The following is a 26,485-nucleotide window of genomic DNA, read 5'->3' on the forward strand; positions in this document are numbered from 1 at the left end:
ATTTTATTTTTCAGTTTGTTAATGTGGTGTATTACATTGATTTTGCAGATATTGAAGAATCCTTGCATCACTGGGATAAAGCCCACTTGGTCATAATGTATGATCTTTTTAATGTGTGGTTGGATTCTGATTGCTAGAATTTTGTTAAGGATTTTTGCATCTATGCTCATCAGTGATATTGGCTTGTAGTTTTCTTTTTTTGTGGTATCTTTGTCAGGTTTTGGTATTAGGGTGATGGTGGCCTCATAGAATGAGTTTGGAAGTTTACCTTCCTCTGCAATTTTCTGGAAGAGTTTGAGCAGGATAGGTGTTAGCTCTTCTCTAAATTTTTGGTAGAATTCAACTGTGAAGCCGTCTGGACCTGGGCTTTTGTTTGCTGGAAGATTTCTGGTTACAGTTTCAATTTCCGTGCTTGTGATGGGTCTGTTAAGATTTTCTATTTCTTCCTGGTCCAGTTTTGGAAAGCTGTATATTTTTAAGAATTTGTCCATTTCTTCCAAGTTGTCCATATTATTGCCATATGATTTCTGGTAGTAGTCTCTTATGATCCTTTGTATTTCTGTGTTGTCTGTTGTGATCTCTCCATTTTCATTTCTAATTTTATTGATTTGATTTTTCTCCCTTTGTTTCTTGATGAGTCTGGCTAATGGTTTGTCAATTTTATTTATCCTCTCAAAGAACCAGCTTTTGGCTTTGTTGATTTTTGCTATGGTATCTTTTGTTTCCTTTGCCTTTATTTCTGCCCTAATTTTTAAGGTTTATTTCCTCTACTAACCCTGGGGTTCTTCATTTCTTCCTTTTCTAGTTGCTTTAGCTGTAGAGTTAGTTATTTATTTGACTTTTTTCTTGTTTCTTGAAGTATGCCTGTATTGCTATGAACCTTCCCCTTAGCACTGCTTTTACAGTGTCCCGTGGGTTTTGGGTTGTTATGTTTTCATTTTCATTAGTTTCTATGCATATTTTGATTTCTTTTTTGATTTCTTCTATGATTTGTTGTTTATTCAACAGAGTGTTGTTCAGCCTCCATATGTTGGAATTTTTAATAGTTTTTCTCCTGTAATTGAGATCTAATCTTACTGCATTGTGGTCAGAAAAGATGCTTGGAATGATTTCCATTTTTTGAATTTAGCAAGGCTAGATTTATGGCCCAGGATGTGATCTATCCTGGAGAAGTTTCCATGTGTGCTTGAGAAAAAGGTGAAATTCATTGTTTTGGAGTGAAATGTCCTATAGATATCAATTAGATCTAACTGATCTGTTGTATCATTTAAAGTTTGTGTTTCCTTGCTAATTTTCTGTTTAGTTGATCTATCCATAGGTGTGAGTGGAGTATTAAGGTCTCCCACTATTATTGTATTATTGTTAATTTCCCCTTTCATACTTGTTAGCATTTGTCTTACATATTGCGGTGCTCCTATGTTGGGTGCATATATATTTACAATTGTTATATCTTCTTGGATTGATCCTTTGATCATTATGTAGTGTCCTTCTTTGTCTCTTTTCACAGCCTTTGTTTTAAAGTCTATTTTATCTGATATGAGTATTGCTACTCCTGCTTTCTTTTGGTCTCTATTTGCATGAAATATCTTTTTCCAGCCCTTCACTTTCAGTCTGTATGTGACCTTTGTTTCAAATTGGGTCTCTTGTAGACAACATATATAGGGGTCTTGTTTTTGTATCCATTCAGCCAGTCTTTGTCTTTTGGTTGGGGTATTCAACCCATTTACATTGAAGGTAATTATTGATAAGTATGATCCCGTTGCCATTTACTTTATTGTTTTGGGTTTGAGTTTATACACCCTTTTTTGTGTTTCCTGTCTAGAGAAGATCCTTTAGCATTTTTTGGAGAGCTGGTTTGGTGGTGCTGAATTCTCTCAGCTTTTGCTTGTCTGTAAAGCTTTTGATTTCTCCTTCATATTTGAATGAGATCCTTGCTGGGTACAGTAACCTGGGCTGTAAGTTATTTTCTTTCATCACTTTAAGTATGTCCTGCCATTCCCTCCTGGCCTGAAGAGTTTCTATTGAAAGATCAGCTGTTATCCTTATGGGAATCCCCTTGTGTGTAATTTGTTGTTTTTCCCTTGCTGCTTTTAATATTTGTTTTTTGTGTTTGATCTTTGTTAATTTGATTAATATGTGTCTTGGGATGTTTCACCTTGGGTTTATCCTGTTTGGGACTCTCTGGGTTTCTTGGACTTGGGTGATGATTTCCTTCCCCATTTTAGGGAAGTTTTCAACTATTATCTCCTCAAGTATTTTCTCATGGTCTTTCTTTTTGTCTTCTTCTGGGACTTCTATGATTCAAATGTTGGGGCGTTTAACATTGTCCCAGAGCTCTCTGAGATTGTCCTCATTTCTTTTAATTTGTTTTTCTTTTTTCCTCTCTGATTCATTTATTTCTACCATTCTATCTTCTACCTCCCTAATCCTATCTTCCGCCTCCATTATTCTACTGTTTGTTCCCTCCAGAGTGTTTTTGATCTCATTTATTGCCTTATTTATTATATATTGACTCTTTTTTATTTCTTCTAGGTCCTTGTTAAACCTTTCTTGCATCTTCTCAATCCTTGTCTCTAGGCTATTTATCTGTGATTCCATTTTGTTTTCAAGATTTTGGATCATTTTCATTATCATTATTTGGAATTCTTTATCAGGTAGATTCCCTATCTCTTCCTCTTTTGTTTGGTTTGGTGGGCATTTATCCTGTTCCTTTACCTGCTGAGTATTCCTCTGTCTCTTCATCTTGTTTATATTGCTGTGTTTGGGGTGGCCTTTCTGTATTCTGGCAGTTTGTGGAGTTCTCTTTATTGTAGAGTTTCCTCACTGTGGGTGGGGTTGTATGGGTGGCTTGTCAAAGTTTCCTGGTTAGGGAAGCTTGTGTCAGTGTTCGCCCAGAGCTGGATTTCTTCTCTCTGTCACTTCCAAGGCAGTTCCCTCTGTTTTAGCTTCTTCTGTTTGCTGGTCTTTTCAGTGTCTAATTTCCACCCTGCCACAAGGGCACGGTGGTGGACACTTTTTTAGGCTCACTTGTTCAGTCGTGCTGTGGGGAGGGAGGGACGCTGCAAACTATCCCACTTTAGAGTATATAAGTCATACACATATATATATATTCTTTATCCATCTACTATAAACTTATATCCTTGCCAGCATTAGTTATGTTAATTTAAAATTTTGTTTCACTAATTTGGTAGCAAAATGAAAAGTTAGTGTAGGGAGTTTGGGGGAGAATGGGTACATGTATATGTATGGCTGAGTCCCTTCGCTGTAAACCTGAAACTGTCACAACATTGTTTGTTAATTGGCTATACCTCAATACAAAATTAAAAGTTAAAAAAAACAAAACAAAACAACACTGGCGTGTTATCACAGTGTCTCGGCCACACTGGGTTTGCCCCCACTCACGGTGTGTGTGCTTTCCCTGTCAACACTGCTTAGGCTCTAGGTTGCTCCGCCGGGAACTGTCTGAGGCCGGCCCTGGGTTGTATGCACTTCCCAGGTCTAAGCCACTCAGGTTCAGGCGCTCGGGTAGTCCTCAAAGGCACAGACTCGGTTGGGCCTGCGTTTTGTGCCCTTCCTAGGTCTGAGCAGCTCAGGTGACCAGGTGTTTGGTGAGCACAGTTGCTGCGACTTATCGCCTCCCCAGTCCCTGCTGGTCAGATTTCTAGGTGTACAACTGGCGCACCTTCTCAGGCGGATGCTGACCATCCAGAATCCCAAGAAGTCTTAGTTAGCAACAAAGCCTGGTTGCAGTTTGGTAGATAATGCCTCTCTGGGGCCTTGATTGCCCCATTCTGGCTCTGGCCTTGATTGCCCCCTTCTGGCTCTGGCTGCCTGTCTCTGGAGGGGGATGGTCTGCAGCCGGCTAGCTCTGCTCAGTCCTTTGTTCTGTGAGTGGGCCTGATGGTATCTTAGGTTAGGGCTTTCTGCATGGTAGCTATCCCACAGTCTGGTTTGCTAGCCCAAGTTAGTTCCCTCAGATTGCCCTTGGGGCATTCAGGCTGGTCTTTACTCTAAGCAATGCAGCCCGTGCCTCCCTGCCCAGCCCGGGCTCGCTAGTGGCGGATGCAGACGTCTGTGCTGCTTCTCCGCTGGGGGAGTTGCCATTGGGCACGTAATCTGTGGGTTTTAATTATTTATTTATTTTTCCTCCCAGTTATGTTAGCCCTCTGCAGTTCCAAGGCTCGCCATAGACTCAGCAGTGAGAGAGTTTCCTGGTGTTTGGAAACTTCTATCTTTTTTAAGACTCCCTTCCCGGGATGGAGCTCCATCCCTACCTCTTTTGTCTCTCTTTTTGTCTTTTATATTTTTCCTACCTCCTTTCGAAGACAATGGGCTGCTTTTCTGGGTGCCTGATATCCTCTGCTGGCATTCAGAAGTTGTTCTGTGGAATTTACTCAGCATTCAAAATGTTCTTTTGATGAATTTGTGGGAGAGAAAGTGATCTCCCCGTCCTATTCTTCTGCCATCTTAGGACCACCTCTAATTTTATTCTATTTTTAAACAGCATAATCTTGTTGCTTAAGGAAAGAAAGTATTGGAAAATTATGCATGTCATGTCATGTAATTGATGTGAAATGTCCACAGTTTTAAAGGAATGTGGTTGAGCTGAAAGACCTAGTATTACAGCAGTAACCACACTTATATAGAATATTTTGTTGGTGCTATAACCACTTTCAGTTTATGAGACACTCCAATACTCAACTGGGAACATAATGTCGCTTCATCCCTGGGTGATGTTATCTGTGACTGCAGTACCAGGTTAAGAGTGGTGGAAACCAAGGCTTGGAGCTCTCAGGGGTTGTGCTCAAGCTCTGGAACCCCCTAAAGCATGTGGTCATCTCCTGTAGATGTGGGCTCAAGTCCCAGCTCCACTAATCAGATTAATCAAATGTGGGATCACGTCCATCTCACCACCCATCCTCTGAAGAAAAGCGAGCAGAACTTGTTTCATCTGAACCTTGCTACATCTCTTGGTCATCCTCAGAGGCCTTGGAGGGGACTCAGGGACCAGGAGTGCTGAGCTCATGCTGTGACTTCCTGACCATGCCATGGCTGCTGTGTGTTGTTGGTAAATGTGCTCCTCTTGCTGTCTCCCTTCCCCCTTTTAGAGAGATGGGATCATGTCACCACCACAACCAGGAGACCTGGAGCGACCAGAGCTCCAGCAAAGCCTGCAGGTAACTCGGGTGTTCTGAGGAGGGTACAAAAGATGGATTCCATGGAGCTCGCTGTGGGGTGGTGTCCAAATGAGCGACCTGTGATTTAACCAACTGACTTTCTCATTTATGTTGTAGGGCCCCCTGCAGAAGATGATTTTAACTTGGCTGATGCCTTGGATGATCAAAATGATCGTGATCATGACCGCAAAAAGCCAAGTATAGGAGGAGGAGGTAAGTCCAAGTTGGCCCAGGCCAGCACCTTAGCTTCCTGGTCAGGGTGTAGCTCCTTAAGTACAATAGCCCACGGAGCTACTCCTCCTGGCCTGGCAGGCCTGGGGGTACTTCAAGGCCCAGCAGGACCTGACAGCAGTGGCTGACAAACATTTTGGTCTCAGGACTCACCAAGTTATTGAGGATCTCTATTGAGATGTGGGTCACATCTATTGATATTTATCATCTTATATTAAACCTAAAACCAGAAAAATTAATTAAACATGAACAACAATAAACACACATGTTAACATAAATAGCACATTTTTATGAGAAATAACTATGGCAAGATAAAAAGACAACTTAGTGAGGAAAAGTGGCATCATTGTACCTTTTGCAGATTTCTATAATGTGTATTTTAGTAAAAGAGCTAGACTCTCACATTTCCTGATGGACTCATTTGTGATATGTTGTTATGTTGTGTATTTGAAGGAGATCTGGCCTCATAATAGATATGCTGTTGTAAGGGGAAGAATATTTTAATAGACTTTTCAAATCATTGATTAGTATCATTTTTTTGATAAGACACCCAAACTTGGCCACTGGTTGTTTGTTATAGGTTAAGTGCAGTAGAATATGAAACCATATCAATGAACTTCCCATACTCTATTTCATTAAATTCCACAGGGACTCTCTAGTACTTTTTAATGGAACTTTTATCCATTCATGGTTTTGTGCATTACACTTTGGTCATTTGGAAAATATTGATGTTCTGAGGTCTTTTGAGCTTCAAATAATGCCTTGTTTCATTATGCAGTGCCTGAAATTCACATTTGTTAATATCACCACCCATCTCATTAGAAAAAGTCTTTATATATTGGAAAGCTGTTAAACTCACAGTGGTAGATATAGATTTTTCAAAATTCTCTTTTTTGTTTGAAATTTTATCACTGGCAACAAATATTGCCAGTGGTGTTCTTTAAAGGGACAGCCCCATTTTATTCATTTTCAAGAAAGCATCTGCCAAATACTCAAGTCGCCATAACCATAGTTAGCACATTGTTCTTTCTTTCTAGTAAAAGTTATCTTCTATGACAGAAAGCAACTAATACAAAGCAAAATTGAAACAGTCACACATGTGCTTTTTTGAGACAACTATAGGAGAAGGCAATGGCACCCCACTCCAGTACTCTTGCCTGGAAAATCCCATGGACAGAGGAGCCTGGTAGGCTGCAATCCATGAGGTCGCTAAGAGTCAGACACGACTGAGTGACTTCACTTTCACTTTTCACTTTTATGCATTGGAGAAGGAAATGGCAACCCACTCCAGTTTTCTTGCCTGGAGAATCCCAGGGACAGGGGAGCCTGGTGAGCTGCCGTCTATGGGGTCGCACAGAGTTGGACACGACTGAAGTGACTTAACAGTAGCATAGGAGAAGGCAATGGCACCCCACTCCAGTACTCTTGCCTGGAAAATCCCATGGAGAGAGGAGCCTGGTAGGCTGCAGTCCATGGGGTCGCTACGAATCGGGCACGACTGAGCGACTTCACTTTCACTTTGGTGCATTGGAGAAGGAAATGGCAACCCACTCCAGTGTTCTTGCCTGGAGAATCCCAGGGACGGGGGAGCCTGGTGGGCTGCTGTCTATGGGGTCGCACAGAGTCGGACACGACTGAAGCGACTTAGCAGCAGCATAGGACTTTGGAGTGGAACAGAAATGCTTTAAGCATGCTTCCCATTTCATCACACAGAATGTTAAAAGATGTGTACTCAATGGTTGAGCTATAATAAAATAACTTTTTTGGTTTCCTTGTATTAGTTTTCTATGTTGCATAACAGATTATCACAAATGGTTTCCTTTGGTGAGGAGTTCAGCAACACCTAAGCTGAGTTTTCTCTTCGGGGCCTCAGGCAGCCGCAGTCATAGTGTTATCTGGGTCTGGGGTCTCAGCTGAGCTTGGGTTGTCATCCAAGCTCACGTGCTTATTGGGAGAGAGCCATTATCCTTGCAGTTCTAGAATGAATGGTTGCTTGCTTCTTTAAAGCCACCAGGAGAAAAACAGAGATGAGATGGGGAGAGAAGGGAAATTGGGAAGAGGGGTAGAGGTGAGGGAGAGGAAGACAGTCTATTGCTTCTAGTGTGTGACCTCAGGAAGGGGTCAGCTGTGTTTTGAAGGACTCACTTGATTAAGTTCAAGCCCCCCAGGAAAGTCTCCCTTTTGATTAATGTGAAGTCAAACTGATCAGGTTACTGCAGAGTCCCTTCACTTCAGCATATAATATCAGCTATTATATGCATGGGGTGAAGCCATCCCATGCATGGTCCCCCCGAACTCAAAGTCAGGGGATGCTGGGGTATATACACTGTGGGGGAGAGATTCTGGGGGCCCCTTTAGAGTCTTGCCTACCGCATTCATCACAAATCCTATTCAGTGGCAATCACTTTCTGGGTATGTTAGACAACATTAAGTAACAGATTTCTAGTCACTGATAAATGTTTTTGGGAATTGAGATGTGTGTTTCATTTTCTCCAGGTTTTTCAGACAAGGATCTTGAAGACATAGTAGGGGGTGGTGACTACAAACCTGACAAGGGTAAAGGTAGGAGCATCGATTTGTCCAAATGGCTTATTCTCACTAAAGACAGGATTACACAGCAGCCAGGTTGGGAGAGTGGTTCTCAGCCAGCCTCTGGGGCTTCGCTTGGAATGATGGAGGCTGTGCAGCTGTTGTCAGTGGAGGGGGGGCGGGTAGTGGATTTATAAGACTATTTGGAAAAGCCACATATTTCCCCTGATGTTCCTTAAGCCATGGCACTGCACAGGATAATGTGTCCATACTAGCAGATGTCATTTGCCAGTTGGCACTAGTTATTGTACCTGAAGTCAGGGGACTTGCTGGGCACAACCTTCCCAACCTGGGGAGCCTGTCACTCTTGGGATGGGAGGAGCGAATCTCATCATGAGAAGAATTATTTTTAAGACACCCATAGCAAGTCAAATATCTTTTAAAATATCTTTTGATTCTGAAATAGTTTAAGGCTCACAAGAAATTGTAAAACTAAATAAATAAATTGTTCAGGAGAATTCCTGTGTACCCTTCACCCAGCTTCTCCTGATGTCCTAACAAAACTATAGTTACGTTGTCAAAACCAGGAAGCCGACACGGGTACATTGCTGTTATTAAGTCATATATAGACCTTACTCAGATTTCATCAGATTTTGTATATACTTGTGTGTGTGTGTGTTGTGTACACATGCACTTGTGGGTCGATGACATTTTATCACAGGTAGGTTTGAGTGACTGTAACTACAGTCAGGACACAGAACTGTACTGTCACCACAGAGAAACCACCTCCTGTCAGCTCTTCATAGTGATACCCTCCTCCAAGGCCAGATACTTTTCATTCCCCCCAAGTCATGCAAAGATTTAAACCTTTAATCTTAATATGTTGTCAAGATCTGATCCTAGTATGGAGACAGTGTTAGCCAGACTTGATGTGGCAAAATTACTTGTGGTTGTAACCTGTTCTGGTGATGTTATAACTCATCATTAGTGATGGAAATTTTTATAGTTGTAATTGTGATGGTAACATGTTGTGATGCTAAGTTGTGGCTGTAGCATTTTGTAGTGATTCCCTGTTGTGGTTGAAACTGTGGTTGTGAGTATAACAAATTCTGAGTGTAACATGTCATGAGTATATCTAGTGTCAGCCTGCTACATTCCCCATAGTTCAGGCTGTGTGCCTTTCGTGTGGGAACAGTGTTGTCTTCTGATTAAAGGATACTGTAGTCAAATCAGTCCTTCAGAACACCTTTCCAAACAGTTCCATTTTGAATAAAAAGCTCTGAAAACCTCTAAATGAAACTCACAGGTGTCAGGAGAACATGGAACATTTAAAGGGCAAACCCAGCAAATTAGCCAATTACTCCCAGTGACAAATGGTATTTCCAGATGGTGAGAAGAGAGCAGTAGCAGCGTGTGTAAGCATGCCCACAAATGAAAGTCTGAGTGAGATGTCAGGGGATTTCCTTATTAGCAAGGAAGAAGTATTAGGAAATTCTTTAATTAGGGTCATATTTGAACTTCTCTTGTAAAGAATAATCAACTGTTAGCATAAGTTATGCCCTCTGTCATTATAGGTGTCAGACAAAAGAAAATAGAGAGTCTGAGCAAAAAAAATATGAGTGTGAAACTGAAACATAGGTTATGATAAGAACATGATGAAATTCTCATACACTGTCCTCTATGCAAACATGCTAATGCCATGTATGAAGATAAAACATTATATTTAAATAAATGTTGATCTTCAATATAAAACAATCCTAAGTAGTGAATTTTCTAACCTTGAGTTTTAGCACTTAGACTCAACCATAATTTTGGAGTGTATTTCTGAAGTAGTATGTTACCTGTTATATATTTTTTCTCAAGAAAACATTTCTAATGGCCCTGTGGGGAAAACACAGACAATCTCTCATCAACAGGTCCCATCAGCCCTGGTGCCATCAGCCTCCTCCTAGTATTTTCACTGACTGCATCTCCTCATTGTCCCCTCTGTGGTCTGTTCCTCAGTGTATGCAAGCCTGTACTCCCATTTCCCCAGAGCTGCTCTTTCATCTCCGGTGACTTCTTGGTGGTAACAGCCCTCTGCCCCACGTGACCTCTGCAGCATACTTTGCTGACCACCTTCTTCTCCACATTCTTTATTTCTGGGTCCTTCCTGGCACTCTCCCACTTTCTTGGTCTCATTCACTTCTTCCTGAATACTGCTGCCTGCTGGGTCCGTTTCCTTGGGCTTCCAGTTTGGTATGTCATTCTCTTCCCACTGAGGAAGAGAATTAGAAACCAAGATCTGGATGTTCAGTATATTCTTTAGTGGGATGTTGCTACTTCTAAACCCTTAAACTGGGCAGACCTACGAAATAGGAAGTATATGGATGTATTTTAAACCATATACACGTATGTATCTATAATTATTTCTGTATTTATTCATCAGCATCTATATTAACCTAAACATGAATTCATACTTAAGCCTTTTGGCAGTAGATCACAGTTGGAGACATAGTATTCTTTCCTTATTGATCTTTAACTTCTGTCTCTGACCATGAGAAACCTACCATCCATCAACTATTTGCTTACTTGCTCAGTTCTGATACTATACATGTATATAGCACAACCAGAATTGTTCATCCTTACTCCTTGAGAAACAACTTTACCAATTACAGTCCAGTGTTTGTTTTTCTTCTTTTGGCTTTACCTCATAGTGTCTGTCAAAATACCATTTGTTAAAAGTTGCTCACATAACTCCTTTATTACACCTCCATTCAGTGCAGTTTTTACACACATTTATAATGTAGATACATTCATTTGTCACAGTCTACATTCCGTCCTGGCATCTCCCACTAACCTGGTTGATATTTTGCTTTGTTCTTTTGCTTGTATACATCATTAAAGGTTATTCTTTGTGATATGTATTCATATGGATTTTTACAAATGCATATAGTCATATGTCTACCACCCAAGTAGCATACAGAACAGTTCTATCACCATAAAAATTCTCCTATACACCCCTTTGGTACTCAGCCTCTGTCTTTCCTCAACTGTAATCCATTCTCTCTTAGCACAACCACAAATCTGTTTATCATCTCAAGAGCTTTGCCTTTTTCTAGAATGTCATATAACTGGAATCATACAGTATATAACCTTTACAGACTGGCTTATTTCACTTAGCAATGTGCATTGAAGGTCCTTTATGTTTTTTCATGGGTTGATAACTCATTTCTTTATAATAATATTTCATTGTCTAGATGTACCGCAGTTTGCTCATTCACCTGTTGAAGGACATCTTGGTTGCATTTAGTTTTTGGTGACTATAAATAAAGCTACTGTAAATATTTATATACAGGTTTTTGTGCAGACATAAGTTTTCAGTCCACTTAGGTAAATACCTAGGTATATAATTGCTTGGTCACATGGTAAATCTAGCCTTACAACAAACTTCCCTGTCTTAGTTGCTCAGTCATATCTGACTCTTTGTGACCCCATGGACTATAGCCTGCCTGATTCCTCTGTCCACAGGGATTTTCCAGGCAAGAATACTGGAGTGGGTTGCCATGCCCTCCTTCATTGGATCTTCCCAACCCTGGGATCAAACCCAGGTCTCCCTCATTGCAGGAGGATTATTTACCATCTGAGACACCAGGCTGTCTTCTAAAGTGACTATACCACATATACCCAGAGAAAACCATAACTCAAAAACACATATTCACCCCAATGTTTGTTGCAGCACTGTTTACCATAGCCAAGAAATGGAAGCAGCCTAAATGTCCATCAACAAATGAGTGGATAAAGATATGGTGTGCATGCATGCAGGCTAAGTCACTTCAGTTGTGTACAACTGCAATCCTATGGACTGTAGTCTGCCAGGCTCCTCTGTCCATGGGGATTTTCCAGGCAAGAATATTGGAGTGGGTTGCCATGCCCTCCTCCAAGGGATCATCCCAACCCAGGGATCGAACCTATGTCTCTTATGTCTCTTGCACTGGCAAGTGGATTCTTTACCATTAGTGCCACCTGGGAAGTCCCAAAGATGTGGTACACATATACAATTGAAAGCCATTAAGCCATAAGATTCTGAAAGAGATGGGAATACCAGACCACCTGACCTGCCTCTTGAGAAACCTATATGCAGGTCAGGAAGCAACAGTTCGAACTGGACATGGAACAACAGACTGGTTCCAATTAGGAAAAGGAGTACGTCAAGGCTGTATATTGTCACCTACTTATTTAACTTCTATGCAGAGTACATCATGAGAAACGCTGGGCTGGAAGGAGCACAAACTGAATCAAGATTGCGGGGAGAAGTATCAATAATCTCAGATATGCAGATGACACCACCCTTATGGCAGAAACTGAAGAGGAACTCAAAAGCCTCTTGACGAATGTGAAAGAGGAGAGTGACAAAGTTGGCTTAAAGCTCAACATTCAGAAAACGAAGATCATGGCATCTAGTCCCATCACTTCATGGGAAATAGATGAGGAAACAGTGGAAACAGTGTCAGACTTTATTTTCTGGGGCTCCAAAATCACTGCAGATGGTGACTGCAGCCATGAAATTAAAAGATACTTACTCCTTGGAAGGAAAGTTATGACCAACCTAGATATCATATTCAAAAGCAGAGACATTACTTTGCCAACAAAGGTCCATCTAGTCAAGGCTATGGTTTTTCCAGTGGTCATCTGTCGATGTGAGAGTTGGACTGTGAAGAAAGCTGAGCACCAAAGAATTGATGCTTTTGAACTGTAGTGTTGGAGAAGACTCGAGAGTCCCTTGGACTGCAAGGAGTTCCAACCAGTCCATTCTAAAGGAGATCATTCCTGGGTGTTCATTGGAAGGACTGATGCTGAAGCTGAAACTCCAATACCTTGGCCACCTCATGCGAAGAGTTGACTCATTGGAAAAGACTCTGATGCTGGGAGGGATTGGGGGCAGGAGGAGAAGGGGACGACAGGATGAGATGGCTGGATGGCATCACTGACTCAATGGATACGAGTTGGGTGAACTCCGGGAGTTGATGATGGACAGGGAGGCCTGGCGTGCTGCAATTCATGGGGTTGCAAAAAGTCAGACACAACTGAAGGACTGAACTGAACTGAAGCCATAAAAAAGCCATAAAAAGCACAGACATCACTTTGCCAACAAAGGTTTATATAGTCACAGCTATGCATTTTACGGTGGTCATGTACAGATGTTAGAGTTGGACCATAAAGAAGGCTGAGCACCAAAGAATTGATGCTTTCAAATTATTGTGCTGGAGAAGACTCTTGAGATCAGACCAATCAATCCCAATGGAAATCAATCCTGAATATTCATTGGAAAGACTGATGCTTAAGCTCCAATACTTTGGCAACTTGATGTGAAGAGCCGACTCATTGGAAAAGACCCTGCTGATGCTTTCCTTCATCTGGAAAAGATTGAGGGCAGCAGAAGAAGGTGGCAGAGGATGAGACAGTTAGATTGTATGAGTGACTCGATGCACATGAGTTTGAGCAAACTCAGGGAGACAGTGGAGAACAAGAAAGCCTGGCATGCTGTAGTCCTGGGAGTCACAAAGAGTCAAATACAATTTAGTGACTAAACAACAACAGCCATAAAAGGGAACAAAATTGGGTCATTTGTAGAGACATGGATGGACCTAGAGACTTACACAGAGTAAAGTAAGTCAGAAAGAGAAACACATTGTATATTAATGCATATATGTGGAATGTATAGAAATGGTATAGATGATCCTACTTGCAAAACAGAGATAGAGACATAGAGGAAAATGTATGGATACCAAGAGGGGAAAGGGGGGTGATGGGATGAATTGTCCATAGTAAGAGTAAATTGCAGTCTGAAATATGTTGTACCAGGGATTTTCTAGTACAGCAGAAGGCAACTCTAGACTCTTTGGTATGTAGTTGTGATGTAAAATTGTGAACTCAGAAGGCAAGTGAGGATGCAAAACATGCTGTCCATGAAAATGAAGATCCTATCAGTGACCTGTGAAATAGCCTGTTTGAACTGTTCCTCCAGTTGTAGGCAAGTAGAGGTGGATGGATTTGCATGAGGCTTGTGTGTTTTCAAACATCTTTAAAAAAATCATAACAGTATTCTTCACAGAGCTAGAACAAATAATTTCACAATTTGTATGGAAATACAAAAAACCTCGAATAGCCAAAGCGATCTTGAGAAAGAAGAATGGAACTGGAGGAATCAACCTACCTGACTTCAGGCTCTACTACAAAGCCAAAGTCATCAAGACTGTATGGTACTGGCACAAAGACAGAAATACAGATCAATGGAACAAAATAGAAAGCCCAGAGATAAATCCACGCACATATGGACACCTTATCTTTGACAAAGGAGGCAAGAATATACAATGGATTAAAGACAATCTCTTTAACAAGTGGTGCTGGGAAATCTGGTCAACCACTTGTAAAAGAATGAAACTAGATCACTTTCTAACACCATATACAAAAATAAACTCAAAATGGATTAAAGATCTCAACATAAGACCAGAAACTATAAAACTCCTAGAGGAGAACATAGGCAAAACACTCTCTGACATACATCACAGCAGGATCCTCTATGACCCACCTCCCAGAATATTGGAAATAAAAGCAAAAATAAACAAATGGGACCTAATTAAACTTAAAAGCTTCTGCACATCAAAGGAAACTATCAGCAAGGTGAAAAGACAGCCTTCAGAATGGGAGAAAATAATAGCAAATGAAGCAACCGACAAACAACTAATCTCAAAAATATACAAGCAACTCCTACAGCTCAACTCCAGAAAAATAAATGACCCAATCAAAAAATGGGCCAAAGATCTAAATAGACATTTCTCCAAAGAAGACATACAGATGGCTAACAAACACATGAAAAGATGCTCAACATCACTCATTATCAGAGAAATGCAAATCAAAACCACTATGAGGTACCATTTCACACCAGTCAGAATGGCTGCGATCCAAAAGTCTACAAATAATAAATGCTGGAGAGGGTGTGGAGAAAAGTGAACCCTCTTACACTGTTGGTGGGAATGCAAACTAGTACAGCCACTATGGAGAACAGTGTGGAGATTCCTTAAAAAACTGGAAATAGAACTGCCTTATGATCCAGCAATCCCACTGCTGGGCATACACACTGAGGAAACCAGAAGGGTAAGAGACACGTGTACCCCAATGTTCATCGCAGTACTGTTTATAATAGCCAGGACATGGAAGCAACCTAGATGTCCATCAGCAGATGAATGGATAAGAAAGCTGTGGTACATATACACAATGGAGTATTACTCAGCCATTAAAAAGAATACATTTGAATCAGTTCTAATGAGGTGGATGAAACTGGAGCCTATTATACAGAGTGAAGTAAGCCAGAAGGAAAAACACCAATACAGTATACTAACGCATATATATGGAATTTAGAAAGATGGTAGCAATAACCCTGTGTACGAGACAGCAAAAGAGACACTGATGTATAGAACAGTCTTATGGACTCTGTGGGAGAGGGAGAGGGTGGGAAGATTTGGGAGAATGGCATTGAAACATGTAAAATATCATGTATGAAACGAGATGCCAGTCCAGGTTCAATGCACGATACTGGATGCTTGGGGCTGGTGCACTGGGACGACCCAGAGGGATGGTATGGGGAGGGAGGAGGGAGGAGGGTTCAGGATGGGGAACACATGTATACCTGTAAATTAAAGAAAGATTAAAAAAAAAAAAAAAAAAAGGACAAGGAGGAGGATAACTAAAGAAGAGTTTTTCTCTTGTCACATGAGATGTAGCTCACTCTTTAAAAAAAAAAAAAAATAAATAAAATAAATAAATTTAAATTAAAAAAGAACAAAACAAAACAAAACAAAAAAAATACTTATTTCCCCATCAATGGAGAATCACTAGTAATACTTAGGGGTATATGGTCACAGTACTTTCTTTTTTTTAATAAATTAATTAATTTATTTATTTTTGGCTGTGCTGGGTCTTCATTGCTGCTTTCAGCCTTTCTCTAGTTGCGGCCAGCAGGGGCTACTCTGTAGTCGTGGTGTGCAGGCTTCTCACTGCAGGGGCTTCTCTTGTGGTGCACAGGCTTCAGTAGTTGCAGTGCACAGGCTTAGTTGCCACATGGCATGTGGAATCTTCCCAGACCAGGGGTTGAACCCGTGTCCCGCGAATTGATAGGTGGATTCTTAACCACTGGCCCACTAGGGAAGTCCACAGGACTTTTTCCATGCATAAAGTATACATTTGTAAATGTTTAGTTTTTAAAAATGATATCAGTTCAGTTCAGTTGCTCAGTCATGTCCAACTCTTTGCGACCCCATGAATTGCAGCACGCCAGGCCTCCCTGTCCATCGCCAACTCCTGCAGTTCACTCAAACTCATGTCCATCAAGTTGGTGATGCCATCCAACCATCTCATCCTCTGTCATCCCCTTCTCCTCCTGCCCCCAATCCCTCCCAGCATCAGAGTCTTTTCCAATGAGTCAACTCTTCGCATGAGGTGGCCAAGGTATTGGAGTTTCAGCTTCAGCATCAGTCCTTCCAATGAACACCCAGAACTGATCTCCTTTAGGATGGACTGGTTGGATCTCCTTGCAGTCCAAGGGACTCTCAAGAGTCTTCTCCAACACCACAGTTCAAAAGCATCAATGCTTCAGCGCTCAGCCTTCTTCACAGTCCAACTCTCACATCCATACATGACCACAGGAAAAACCATAGCCTTGACTAGATGGACCTTTGTTGGCAAAGTAATGTCTCTTCTTTTGAATATGATATCTAGGTTGGTCATAACTTTCCTTCCAAGGAGTAAGTGTCTTTTAATTTCATGGCTGCAATCACCATCTGCAGTGATTTTGGAGCCCCCCAAAATAAAGTCTGACACTGTTTCCCCATCTATTTCCCATGAAGTGATGGGACCAGATGCCATGATCTTAGTTTTCTGAATGTTGAGCTTTAAGCCAACTTTTTCACTCTCCTCTTTCACTTTCATCAAGAGGCTTTTTGGTTCCTCTTCAGTTTCTGCCATAAGGGTGGTGTCATCTGCATATCTGAGGTTATTGATATTTTTCCCAGCAATCTTGATTCAGCTTGTCCTTCTTCCAGCCCAGCATTTCTCATGATGTACTCTGCATAGAAGTTAAACAAGCAGGGTGACAATATACAGCCTTGACGTACTCCTTTCCCTATTTGGAACCAGCCTGTTGTTCCATGTCCAGTTCGAACTGTTGCTTCCTGACCTGCATATAGGTTTCTCAAGAGGCAGGTCAGATGGTCTGCTATTCCCATCTTTCAGAATTTTCAACAGTTTATTGTGATCTACACAGTCAAAGGCTTTGGCATAGTCAATAAAGCAGAACTAGATGTTTTTCTGGAACTCTCTTGCTTTTTCGATGATCCAGTGGATGTTGGCAATTTGATCTCTGGTTCCTCTGCCTTTTCTAAAACCAGCTTGAACATCTGGAAGTTCACGGTTCATGTATTGCTGAAGCCTGGCTTGGAGAATTTTGAGCATTACTTTACTAGTGTGTATTAACCTTTTTAAAACCAGCTTTTTTTTTAAAATTCAGTAATACCCTGAATATGTTTTTCTGTCATTAAGGGGTCCTGTAAAATATCATGTCAACCACTGCATAATCTGTTTAGCTGTCACTTTTTTTAATGAGGACCTATATTTGTGCAGAAGGGGTTTTTCCTGCAGCTTTTTACTAGTATACACAGTGATGTGATGAACATCCTCATCACCAAAAGCACACAACCATAATTGTGTGTCAGATAAATTTCCTAGAACTTGAACTGCTGGGTCACAGAAGGTGTAAATTTTTAAACATGCAACTCTTTGAGTGTACTGCAAAATGGTTTTCCATGACAATTATACCAGCTGCCATTTCCACCACTAGGAAGTAAACAGTTTCCTGTTTGCTCATATACTCACCTTTATTGGATATGTTAATTTTGTCATCTTTGCAGATTAGTGAAGTGAAATAGCTGAGTCATAACTGACTCTTTGCAACCCCATGGACTGTAGCCTACCAGGCTCTTCCATCCATGAGATTTTCCAGGCAAGAATACTGGAGTGTGTTGACATTTCCTTCTCCAGGAGATCTTCCTGACCTAGGGATTGAACCCTGATCTCCCGCATTGTAGGCAGACACTTTACGGTCTGAGCCACCAGGGAAGTCCTGTACAAAATTTTGTCCTGTTTAAATTTTCCATTTATTTGAATCCAAGACATGAAACATTTCACCTCTGTCTTATTAGACACTCTTACTATATTATGTGAATTGCCTGTTCATGCCTGTTGCCCCGTTTTCTACTCATTTATGTGTATGGGCTTCTTTTATGTTAGGGATTATTAATCCTTATTTATACTTTCTGAAAACATTTACCCATTCATCATTTGATGAACCTTTATATTGTTTCTGCTTTTTCACTTTTACAACTAATGCTATGATGAAATCAGCATACCAGTTTTTGTGTGGTCATGTGTTTTCAATTCTCTTGGGTATACACATCTAGAAGTGGAATTGTCCAGCCTCATGGTAACTCTGTGTTTACCTTTGGGAGGAACCACCAACCTGTTTTCCACAGCAGCTGTACCATATTACATTCCCGTCAGCACTATATGAAAGATCCATTTTCTTCACATCCTTCCTAACACTTATTTACCTTTTGTAGATTCTAGCCATCTAACGTGTGTGAAGTGGTATCTCACCGTGGGTTTGATTGCATTTCCCTGGTAGCTAATGGTGCTGAGCATCTTTTCATGTGTTTATTGGCCATTTGAATATCTCTCTGGAGAAATGTCTTCATTTTCTTTGTCTATTTTAAAACAGAATTCTTTGCCTTTTTACTGAGTTGTAGAATTTCTTTATTCTCAATATTCATCCCTTATCAGATATAGAATTTGCCATTGTTTTCTTCCATTCCGTGGATTGTCTTTCCCTTTCTTGATGATATATTATGAAGCACAAAGGTTGTTGATTTTGAAGTTTAGCCATTTTCCCCTTTTGTTTCTTATGCTTTTAATAGTGAAGTTTTTACTTTTGGTATGATCTTTTCTGTTTCAGGCTCCTAGATTGAGGGCCAGGTTTAGAAAGTCATTCCCTACCCCAAGACAATATAAATGTTGTTGCACATTTTCTTCTAGTGCTTCTATTGCTTCATCTATTTTATATTTATTGGAAACTTATTTCCATGGGTGGTGTTGGTTTGGATAAATCTGTTATGCCAGTGGGTCATCAGTTGTCCCAATAGCATTTTTTGCGTGGTATGCCTTTTGTAAAGGAAGTGGATTCAGCCTGTGCTCAGAGGAAGTAAACAGAGCTCAGTAGTCAAACAGGGATCAAAACCATGACATTGGCTTGGCTAACTTCAATGGCAAACCTTTGCAGCCAAGTTCACTTCAGATTCATGGAACTGGAAGTGGTGGAAGGATCCAGAATGACTGCAGTTTTGTTTTCCAGTTGTTCTTTACCCTCACAGTATCTCAGCCCATGTGCCCATCTGAGCAATGGGTTACCCACAGGATGTGATCACATGATCACGTGTTTTTTTTTTTGAGAAAGGAATACCATTTGTTTGTCATCTTCTTAGAAGAACACCTTTGTCCAATAACTGGTGGTCAGATAGGAGTTCCTAGACTATAGAATTGAGCGTTTGCATCTCTTTGACAGCCAAGGGAAGCCCCGTATTCCCTCTGCATGCCCCTCTAGGCAGGTTCCGCAGGGGGCCTCCAGTTTTCTTTTCAAGTAACACCCTCATAGCTCATCGCCATACAGATCATGAGGTACAAGTTGTTGTGGATTCTTATGATCAAGAATTAATAAGGAAAGAGAGACTGGGGAACACTCAGCTTCATTCCAGTTCGAGGTGAAAGAAAGAGTGGGTAGAGTTGCTCATTCCTGGGCTTCCCTGGTGGCTCAGAGGGTAAAGTGTCTGCCTGCAATGCAGGAGACCTGGGTTTGATCCCTGGGCTGGGAAGATCCCCTGGAGAAGGAAATGGCAACCCACTCCAGTATTCTTGCCTGGAGAATCCCATGGATGGAGGAGCCTGGTAGGCTACAGTCTACTGGGTTGCAAAGAGTTGGACACAACTGAGCGACTTCACTTTCACTTTTCACCTGGAAATCTAGTGATGTGAACACGTCAGCAGAGGACATCTGTGTAGGGGCTCACTGCTACCCTTGTTGACGGCCACCTTGGGCACAGCAGGAGGGAGCAGTGATGGGCCAGTGCAGCCAAACTCCAAGCCCTCACAGGTGACCTCATTGCTGACTTGTTAACATACAGCGTGACTCATGTCCTGCTCTCTGGTCTGCTTTATCCAACAGCAGTGATAGTGTTTTTGAAAATGCTAGTGCTCTTGGAGAAGGAAATGGCAACCCACTCCAGTGTTCTTGCCTGGAAAATCCCATGGATAGAGGAGGCTGGCCGGCTGCAGTCCATGGGGTGGCAAAGAGTCCGATACGACTTAGTAACTAAACCACCCACCACCCATAGAGAATACAGGGTGTCCTGTAAAAAAAAAAAAATGAAGAAAATGCTAGTGCTCCTTGTTTTGTAAATACTCATTCATATCCAATCAGGGATGTCTATAAAACACATTTAACTCAAGGATTCAGCCCCAGGTGGGAACATAGCAAATCTCATTTTCTCCCTCAAGACTCTTATTTTTAAAAATAGACTGTATTTTTTAGAGCAGTTTCACAGCAAAACTGAACATTGTACGGAGTTCCCATACCCTCCATACACCCACAGTCTGTCCATTAGCAACATCCCAAACAGGGGGTACATTTGTTACAATTCGTGAACCTACAGCCCCCCACCCAGAGTCTTTGATTGGTGAAGGAAATGTCAAAGGTCATTGCCTCCGGCATCTGAGAGCAGTTTCCCCCAAGAACCCTGGGCTCTGGGAGTACAGTCTTCATTCATTAATGAGCTTGTGTCCTGAGATGAAGAGGGTGCCCAGGAAAGAGTGCTCAGGGCTAATTAAATGTCCTAAATGGTACCCCTTGCTTGGCAGGGAGCTGCTGTCTGGGCTGTGTGTGTGCTGGTGTGTGTGTATGTTCTCTGAAAGTCGACCACGTTTAAGTTTGTGTGACCACCACTGCAATAAAGAGAACAGTGCTGTCACTGCAGAGGTCCTTCCTGTTTTTCTTTTTTAATCACAGCCAACTGCCTCCCTCTTTACCCTCCCTAACCCCTGTCAGCCACTAATCTGTTCTCCATCTCTGTGATATTTCAGAGCTTTTTGAATTTCAAAATCCTAGATAAGGGATTGTCAGCTTGCATTGCTTTGTGTTCCACAAACAACTCACACTATATGCCAAGCTAGAAGTAGATGGCCTTAAAAAGCTCTTGATTATCACTTAATCCTGTGTACCTAAGTTACCGGAGTAGAAGCATCTGAATTTGAAGAAAAGCATGTAAAAGGGCTAACTAAGCACAAGAGGAAAGGAAATTGAAATATTAACCATAATCTCTTTGAATAGTAGGATGATGAATTGTTTTTATACTAGTCTTTCATCCTTTTTTAAAACAAACTTTTACATAACCGTGGTTCTGTAATTAGATAAGCAGTAAATGTATGTTATAGGAGGCACTAGGTGCACAGGACCCACAGTGTTGGCATGTAGAGTCAGGCTTGCCCGGCATGAGCTCAGCTCTGCCACCTGCCGGCAGATCCCTCACCTGCGCACCTTCACTCTGGGGTGTTGTGGACACCTGCCCCCGTGTATGGCAGAGCTGTATGTAAAGAGCCAGGATACTACATGTTCTCAGTGCATGGTCACTGTCGTTTCAAAAATAAAAAGTTCCCCCTCGGCTTGGCAGGTGGCAGGCATAAGGAAGCAGGTCTTGCTGTAGTCAGGGCGAAGCCCCCCGGGGCAGAGATGAAGAGGGGTCTCAGTGAGTCAGGAAGGGGCTGTCACTCCCGACCCTGAGCTGGTGGTCACAGCGGACACTGACTGCTTTTGTCCTTTATGCAGGTGGTGGCCAGTATGGCGGCGGGGACAACTCTGATGACTCTGGTAAGTTGGGAATCCTGAGGTTTCTGTGGAAACCACAGGGGGGTATTGCTGGCCGCTTGGGTCTCCGGGTGGCCTTCCCGACCTTTCTTTGACGGCCATGTCTCTCCGTGCCTCCCCCCCACCTCTGCCTAGGAATGTCGGCAGAGACTGGCACCATCGCCGGCGTGGCCAGCGCTCTGGCCATGGCGCTGATCGGTGCTGTATCCAGTTACATCTCCTACCAGCAGAAGAAGTTCTGCTTCAGCATACAGCGTAAGTGGACCCACCTGCGGCCACGCCCTCCCACAGCAGAAGATAAACAGAGGGCCGGGGCTTTGGAGGAGGAGAGGGCAGCACTCTGAGCAAGCTGAGATTCAGCAGACTTCCCCGGGGTGAGGTGGAGGTGGGGCTGCACTTTTTTAAGCCCTCGGAGACAGACCTAGGCTTAACTGAAGTATAAACGAGCCTGGAAGAGAGGATTGGGGTGGGCCCAATAACCTCGGTCTTCCAAGGGTGACTACCGGGCTTCTTGTAGAACAGGAAGGAGGCTCTGGATTTCCATGTGGCTTCGGCTCTTGCCCAAGGGGACGTCAGGCCTTTGGCGACAGAAGGCAGATGTCCCTCAGACCTCTGAGTCCCAGCAGGCAGCACTGTTGGGCCTGCCAGCCCACTCCTCACCCTGGCGACCCTTCCCTCCCTCTCGGATCCCAAGGAGCCGCTGGCTGCTGCCCGGGTGCCCCTGCTCTTCCCCTGTGAGCCACAGAATCTTAAAATACATGGAACCCTGAATTGTTTGAAAGGAACAGGAAGCAATAGGAAGAGTTTTGTCATATTGGTGGCTGTCATTCTGGGTTGTAGTGGTGAGTCTGTCCATGGCGTGTGAGTGGAATAGTTACGGATGGACTCTGTCAGAAGCCCACCTACAGGCGCCCTGTGTTAAGGGATCCACACAGGGAAGCCATTGAGGGCGAACAAGACCACACTCAATTGTTTTACAAGCACGGCGTTGATGTATTGCTGTGTGCAGAGCGTGTCTCTGGTTGAAGATGGGAAATCTTTAGTTCAAGTAAGGGAACTTGACTCAGCCATAGTTTTCCTCTTTCCTGTGGCTCATGACCATCTCCTGTGAAGTTTCCCCTGCCCTTGCTCTGGGCCTCTGCCCTTAATTCTAGCCTGGAGCTGAGCTTCCCAGGAAATGGACTTGGGTCCTAGAATGCTTTGCTTGTAGCTGTTGCCGATGTCTCCAGCCTGATTTTCCATCTGGCCATGACGTTTGGTGCTTCTACTCTTATACAATGTCTGTGACCGGGGCCATGGCATACAACTCCGCAGGCTGTGCACAGGAGTACCCCAGGGACAGCACGTGTCTCAGTGCACAACCTGCACAGCTGTTCATGGCTGCCCTGCTATAGCTCCAGAGCTTGGTTGTATAGAGTGGTGTGAACAGTCAGAAGGAGTACAGAACTGAAGGTGGGGTTGGCCTTAGAGCTATCACTTGTCCCAGCTCAAAAGCAAACAAGCAGCTTGAAACAACAAACCTATTGTCTCATGGTCTGGAGGTCAGAAGTTCAAGATCAAGGTGGCAGCAGCACTGGTTCCATCTGAAGGCTGTAAGGGAGGATCCTTTCTTCCTCTCCCAGCTTTTGGTAACCCCAAGCATCCCTTGGCTTATGGCCGCATCACTCCAGTCTCTGTGACTGTCATCTTCTGTCTCATCATTGGCTGTGGGCCCCACCCTAAATCCAGGGCGATCTCATCTTGAGATCCTTAACTTAGTCACATCTGCAAAGACCCTTTTCCCAAATAAGGTCACATCCACAGGTTCCAGGGATGAGGACATGGACAGAGGCTTTGGGGGTCACCATTCACCCCAGTTCAGCACTGTAACTATAACAGTGACATGAGCGCAATCCATGGTTAATCAAAGACATGCCCACAGCAGAGTTGGGCCAGATGGCTCGGGGCCACAGGGTGGCTTGGAGACTTGAAATTGCATGTTGGATAAGAGAAGTAAAAGCTGGGCCTGCAGTCAGGGTAAGAATGGCTTCCCATGCTCACCAGTGCCCGACCCTGCTTGGCCCAGATCACTGCCCCAAGCACCACCACCTCCCAACGGGGCATTATGGCGGGTACCTTCAGTTTGTAGATGAGACAGCGGCTGAGGAGACTGTTGAAGGAACTCAGTGACCATGGGAAGTGATAAATCCAGAAGGAAAGAGTGCCGGTAGGTAGGAACAGGGAGGATGAGAGCGGTTGATTTCCAAACCGAATAGATGTCTAGGTTGTGTCTGTCTCTGCAGAGGCACTCAGGTGAAAGTACATGATTTTCCCACTTGTTTCCTAAAACAAAGAGGTGCAAGTTTCCACCAGTTGGATTAGCAGTCAAAACCCAATAAAATTTGAGAATATGAAGGCTTTGGTACACAGAAATCAGTTAATTGTACAGCACTTGGGGAACAATAAACCTGTGATACTGAGGTGGCAGGACATGGATGTGTCCTCTCTCGGCAGGGGGGGCTCTAGGGGTTAGGGTGTTGCTGGGCCACGTGCTGGGGGGCCTGGCCCAGGGAAGCCAGCATGCTTGGAGGGCTGACGGGGGCTCCCAGGAAACTCATGGAACCTGTGGGCCTCTCCCAGCCCCTCACTCGGTCTGAAGGCTGGCCGCCCAGTCCTTTCCCAGTCTGTCAGTGATGTCTTTGTCATGGCTGAAACCACACTCTCCTGCGAGTGCCATCATCAGCCCCGGTTTCCTTTGAAGGAAACTGAGTTCAGAGCATCCTCCACATCTGAAAAGGCCCCCTCTTGCTTCTGTGTCTGTCCCCTGTGCCAGCAACATCTTCTTCCAAAGCTGGAAGTTGCATCTGCTCCTGTGTCCATGGCCTCCCCTTATGAATCCCTCCGGCCCTCCTGGGTCCTTCTGTCCCCCCGATGTGACATCAGAGGAGTCCCCGTTCCTGGGGCCTGTGCTCTGCCCCATTGCCAAGTCTCCTTGTCCTACATCTGGGCAGTTCCATCAGCTCCCCTCCCCCGCTGCCTGCCCTGGGCTTCCCACCACTTCTCTCTGCTCTGAACAGCCTGTGGGCCCTGTTTCAAGTGTGCAGGGGCTGCTCCCCCTGGACCTCCTGTGTGCCTCTGACCCAGCCCCTGAGCTTAACATTCAAAGCCCTTCATGGTATGGTTCCATCCATGTCCCTTCTCCTCCCCGCCTGTGGTCCGTGTCCCCAGAAGCCTTTCTGCACAGCTGCACTGACTTCCCTGAGGATGCACCGCTCTCTCCAGCACCCTGTCCGACACGCCCTCTCTTCCCCTAGCAGCTTTCATCCTTTGGGCCTGGGACACCCTCCCGGGCTGCCTTCCTGCCCTCCAGCCTGTGGGAGGATGTCTGTCTTGCCTGCTGCCACAGCGCCCTCTGCTGACCCACTGTGCAGCCCATGGCGTGGGATGGGGGCTTGCTGGTTTCTGTGACACCGCCCCATCCCATCACTCTGAACTGTCAGCACCCATGGGTGCCTGTGTGTGTTGTTTCATCCACCGAAGTGTCCGTGGCCTCTGTGTTTGGGTAGCATCAGGAGGAGCCCTGTGGATGTGTGTGGGGGGTCAATCCCCTGAGAAGCCAGGACTCAGCGTCTCCCATCCCCACCCTTTCTGTTAAGCCTCAGCCACTCAAACAGGGAAGTAAGTCAGGGAAGGCCAAGCAGAAGCCACTCTGTACCTGGTGCACGGGGATGCCCCGGGGGACAGCACACGACTGCTAGGAGGGCCTGACCCTGCCATGGTGCTTGGGGCCTTGCAGTCTCTCCTGCCACCAAACAGGTCCTGGCCTTGGGGACCCTCTGCTTTCCCTGTCTCTGCCCTCCAGCGCCAAGGGTCAGCGTGTTGCGTGGAAAGCCCACCTGGCTTGTTGCCAGGGGCTGAGTTTTTGCTCCAGGGTCCTAAGTTTTGTGTCTTGCCTTCAGATGCAGCAGAAGGTCAAGGTAACGACGTGCTCTGACTTACTCATTGTCCCCTTCTGCTTTGGTGTCTGCCCTTCATCACCCACCCAACTCCTCCCTCCCCTCCATGCTGCTCTTGTCTCCTCGCCTCGCTCCACCCCATCCCGTTCCCTGGCACTCAAAACCATCTTTACTTTTCCCTGATACACGTGGGCATTTGGGCGTGGCTGTGTCTCAGAGGTGCTGGGGTTGGGGTGGAGGCCCTCTCTAGGACTCAGATGCCCACCAGTGGTCATCCCTGAGGAACAACCAGAGCGCTGCCCATGGGCAGAAGACAGTGTGGCTCATGCCAGCTTGGCATGTGAGCACCTAGTCGGGAGGCCCAGGGCGCCCCTCCGTGTGCCTGCTCATCCATCAGCCTTGCTGGCCCAAGTGAGCACTGACCACACCTGCTAACTAGCCACACGTCCATCTTTCCTGGGCCCGCCCAGTGTCCATTTTGAGCCCAGAAATGCCCAGGGCAGGCAGGAACCTGAGTGCAGCCCAGGATGGTGGAGTGACTCACACTGGCGCCTGCTCAGTGGGTTTGTGAGAACCATGGTCCAATTTTCCCACAGGGCCAGGGCTCTGAT

At 44.1% G+C, this 26,485-nt stretch overlaps 1 protein-coding gene across 2 annotated transcripts in view; it reads left to right on the forward strand.

The window, feature by feature from the left end:
- Positions 1–26,485, forward strand: part of CD99L2 (CD99 molecule like 2) — a 121,988-nt gene that overhangs the window by 89,602 nt on the left and 5,901 nt on the right. The window contains exons 3-8 of one of the 2 annotated variants that reach the window (XM_027534599.1): positions 5,109–5,177; positions 5,295–5,390; positions 7,905–7,970; positions 21,901–21,942; positions 22,075–22,194; positions 25,878–25,895. In XM_027534599.1, the coding sequence (XP_027390400.1) occupies positions 5,109–5,177; positions 5,295–5,390; positions 7,905–7,970; positions 21,901–21,942; positions 22,075–22,194; positions 25,878–25,895 (411 nt within the window). The remainder of the gene's footprint in view (positions 1–5,108; positions 5,178–5,294; positions 5,391–7,904; positions 7,971–21,900; positions 21,943–22,074; positions 22,195–25,877; positions 25,896–26,485) is intronic. The other variant, XM_027534600.1, reaches the window with a different exon arrangement.

Source organism: Bos indicus x Bos taurus, chromosome X (assembly GCF_003369695.1).
Source record: "Bos indicus x Bos taurus breed Angus x Brahman F1 hybrid chromosome X, Bos_hybrid_MaternalHap_v2.0, whole genome shotgun sequence".
Classification (NCBI taxonomy): Eukaryota; Metazoa; Chordata; class Mammalia; order Artiodactyla; family Bovidae; genus Bos; species Bos indicus x Bos taurus.